General features: G+C 45.4%; 1 protein-coding gene across 1 annotated transcript; it reads left to right on the top strand.

Moving 5' to 3' along the window:
• The first annotated feature begins 412 nt into the window (after positions 1-412).
• On the top strand, positions 413-3822 carry LOC4351974 (U-box domain-containing protein 44). Its single transcript, XM_015762724.3, has 4 exons — positions 413-584; positions 680-1236; positions 1333-1642; positions 1910-3822. The coding sequence occupies exons 1-4, from the start codon at positions 545-547 to the stop codon at positions 3532-3534; spliced, it is 2532 nt and encodes an 843-aa protein (XP_015618210.1). The 5' UTR covers positions 413-544; the 3' UTR covers positions 3535-3822.
• The last annotated feature ends 248 nt before the right edge of the window (positions 3823-4070 follow it).

The raw sequence follows: 4070 nt of genomic DNA, 5'->3' as shown, positions 1-4070 counted from the left end.
TGGTACAATTCCAATATGTAAATATTTGAATGAAGTCACTAGATCTGCCACAACTTTTTATTTCTGCTTTGCAACCCCTTAGAAAATTATGGTTGCTCATATGCTCCGATCTTTTCTGATTAAGAGGTTTACATCAGCATAATTTTTAAACAGTTAAATGATACATTTTGTACGATAAGAAGTTGCTTTAAAATATCCAATAAATTTATTATTAAAATTTAAAATAACTAAAATTTAATTAATCATACGACAGTGAATTTCTCATTTTCGTTGTCGAAGGCAATAGTCAACCAAGATGATCACAAAGATAGCAACTCGACGAAGACCAGGAATACGTCTATGTCTCCCTACCCCAATTGGCCGACCACTCTCCCTCTCCATTTATTTCCCAACCAAATCCACGCAAAACTCTATCCAATTCAATGCCGACGAGTTCTTCTCCCCGATACTATCCAATGCCGAGGAGTCAACCCCACAACCGTCAACTCCAGCTCGGCTTCTCCTCCTCCTCCTCCTCCTCCCGCGGCGTCGACGACGACGGCGAATGGCCCAGCGCCGCCAAGGATCGCAGCGCCAAGAACAAGGTACAGTGATGGCTTCATTTCGTTGGCGATTTGTTCTTGCCCACAGGATGTTCGACGGATTGCTCACGAGGGTTCTTGGTGCTGTGTTTATTTAGCTTGGTGGGTTGCGGAGGGTGCTCGGGACTGGTGCGGCGAGGGGTCCGACGATGGGGAGGAGGGCGAGGAGGAGGAGGAGGACGGGGTGCTGTCGGCGTTCCTGTGCCCGATCACCATGGAGGTGATGCGGGACCCGGTGGTGGTGGAGACGGGCCACGCGTTCGAGCGGGAGGCGATCGCGCGGTGGTTCTCGGAGTGCGCCTCGCTCGGCGCGGCGCCGCGGTGCCCCGTCACGATGGAGGTGGTCGACGGCGCGGACGTGAAGCCCGTCGTGGCGCTGCGGGCGGCCATCGAGGAGTGGACGAGCAGGCGGGAGACGGCGGCGCTCCGGAGGGCGTGCCGGTGGCTCACCAAGGCCGCCTCGGAGAAGGAGGCGCTGCGCGGGCTCGACGCCGTGATGCGCGGGTGGAAGCTTGCGAGGGTCGGCAAGCGCGTCGTGCGCCGCGACGGGATGGTGCCCATGGTGGCCGCCATGCTGAGGAACGGCAGCGCAAGGGTGCGTCTCAAAGCGTTGCAAGCCCTTCGGGAGTTTGCAAGAGAGGACGATGAATACAGGGTAAGCAGAGGGACGATGCAACGGAATGGATTTTTATGTCTTGGTACTACATAGCACTAACTCGGAAATTCATGGTTTTGTTCTCTTTTTTTTTAGGATTCTGTATCTGAAGGGGACACAATTCGCAGGATTGTTAAGTTCATCGATTTCGAGGATTGCCAGGAGAGGGAGTTGGCTGTATCTCTTCTGTGTGAGCTGTCGAAATCTGAAATGGTATGCGAAAAGATAAGCGAATTGAATGGAGCGATACTTATCTTGGGCAAGGTGGCATGTAGCAAATCACAGAATCCAGCGTTAGCCGAGGAGGCTGAGATGACGCTTGAGAATCTGGAGAAATGCGAGAAAAATGTCCTGCAAATGGCTGAAAATGGAAGACTGGAACCTCTACTAAACCTGCTTATTGAAGGTGCTGTCTCCAGTCTGTTCGTTCTTCATTTAATGGTTCACCAATTATACTCAGTATCTACTTATCTTTCTGTTATTTGTTGTTTTCGATGGTTTCATGATAAGTTAGCATTCGATATCATTTGCACTGTGCTGAAGTAAACTCTGCTTTTGCTCAAGTGTCAATATAGTTTTTCTAATCAATAGACAAACAATATCATAGTGTTCTTATTTCTACTTTATTGGAAATATTAAGTTCTTACCATGTAGGACATACTGCACTTTTCAGGTTCTCCAGAAAAGCAGTTGCGGATAGCATCATCTCTAGAAAAGATTGTTCTGTCTAACGACTTGAAAAACTTGGTGGCCCAAAGAGTGGGTTTACTGTTTGCTGGTGTTGTTGAAAATGGTACCTTGCCGGCAAAAGAAGTTGCTTTCAAGGTGTTAGATCATATATCCACCAATACAGAAAGTGCCAAGGTTCTTATAGAGGATGGAATCCTTTTACCGCTTTTCCGAGTTCTCTCTGTTGATGGTGTCAAATTCCTTCCACCAAGGCTGCAAGAGGCCGCTGCAGCAGTTCTATCTAATCTGGTAGCTTGTGGTATTGACTTTGGGACAGTCCCACTGGATGGTAATCGTACTATAGTGTCTGAAGACATTGTTCACAGCTTACTTCATTTGATTAGTAACACCTCTCCGCCAATACAGTGCAAGCTTCTTGAAATATTTGTAATGCTAAGTAGTTCTACCACAACAGTTCTGTCAATTATCTCAGCTATAAGATCATCTGGGGCTATCACAAACTTGGTACAATTTGTAGAGAGTGATCATCAGGAGAGCCGTGCTGCTTCCATAAAGCTGCTGTGCAAAATCTCATTTGACATGGACCATGAGATAGCACAAGTCCTCCGAAGTAGTCCTACATTGCTTGGATGCTTAGTTAGGATTGTCAGTGAAAATGATGCAAATGCAGATGAGCAAGATGCTGCACTTCAGATTCTGGCAAATCTTCCTAAAAGGGACAGACGTCTTACCATGGAGCTCATGGAGCAAGGGGCTTTCAAATATATTGCGCGCAAAGTTTTAAACATATGTAGAAGAGGAACTGCCAATAACATAGTTGATAACACGATGCTTGAAGGGCTTGTAAAAGTTCTGGCAAGGATAACGTACATTCTACGGGAGGAGCCACGCTGTGTTGCCCTTGCTCGTGAATACAATCTTGCTTCACTGTTTACCAGCTTGCTTCGGCTGAATGGGCTGGATGGTGTGCAGCTGCTCTCTGCAAAGGCATTAGTGAATCTCTCTGTTGAATCAAGATATATGACTGGCACACCAAATTTCGATGAACATGAACAGAAGTCTGGGCTTACCTGGTTTGGTAAGAAACCACCAGGTATTCAACTTTGTCGTGTTCACTCTGGAATCTGCTCGATTAGAGACAATTTTTGTATTCTTGAAGGGAAGGCAGTGGAGCGATTGGTTGTTTGTCTTAGCCATCAAAACAAGAAGGTCGTTGAAGCCTCTTTGGCTGCACTTTGCACCCTACTTGGGGATGGCGTGGAGATCACTGAAGGTGTTTCGGTGCTCTATATGGCCAATGCGGTTGAACCAATATTTGAAATCTTGAAGGGAAACCCAACAGGCACACTTCAGCAGAGGGTGACATGGGCTGTCGAGAGGATTTTGCGGGCAGAGAACATTGCAAAAGCAGCTTCAAGCGACCGTGGCTTGAGTTCTGCCCTTGTTCATGCTTTCCAGAATGGGGATTCCAGAACACGACGTATCGCAGAGGCATCACTGAAGCACATTAACAAGTTGCCAACTTTCTCCCAAATCATTGATAAGCATCCCTCGAGACGAGGTTCGTCAATTGGAAGCATGGAGCGTTACTTTAGGTCTGATCGCTAGGCTATGAAATTGTGAAGTAACCGAATGCCATGACCTGCCTATGCCTTATGGACAAGGAATTTTTTTGCCATTTCAAGTTAATTTTGTTGATTTGCTAACGTTTGGAATTAGGGATTTTAGTTTTTGTGTCAGAAAAAAATAGTAGTTAGGCATTGATAGTCTTGGTAATGTGCATATTGTTCTGTACTTGTAATAAATTTTGTAGATCATGTGTATATATTGTTTTCTGTACTTCTAATTTTGATAATCTGCAAGTCTAATGAAGGCAAATCTTATGTGAGAATGGAAGTCACTGAAGTTTTTTTTGGTAAAGTCACTGAAGTGCATCCAGGTACTCTTCTCGAGCATAAAAATTGAGCAGGTTTGAGTGATGTTTGCTTCATAAATTTTGCTCTACAGAACTCATCTTAAGAAGAAATTTTATGGAATGACAGATCGCATCATCTTTTATGCCTCAACATCTTTTCGGAGTTTCTGATTACTGATAGCATACGTTAGAAACAGCTAGGACTGATTTATACATCAAGATTTATAAC

This window comes from Oryza sativa, chromosome 12 (genome assembly GCF_034140825.1).
Source record: "Oryza sativa Japonica Group chromosome 12, ASM3414082v1".
NCBI classification, from domain to species: Eukaryota; Viridiplantae; Streptophyta; class Magnoliopsida; order Poales; family Poaceae; genus Oryza; species Oryza sativa.
This window is presented reverse-complemented; position numbering and strand designations above follow the sequence as displayed.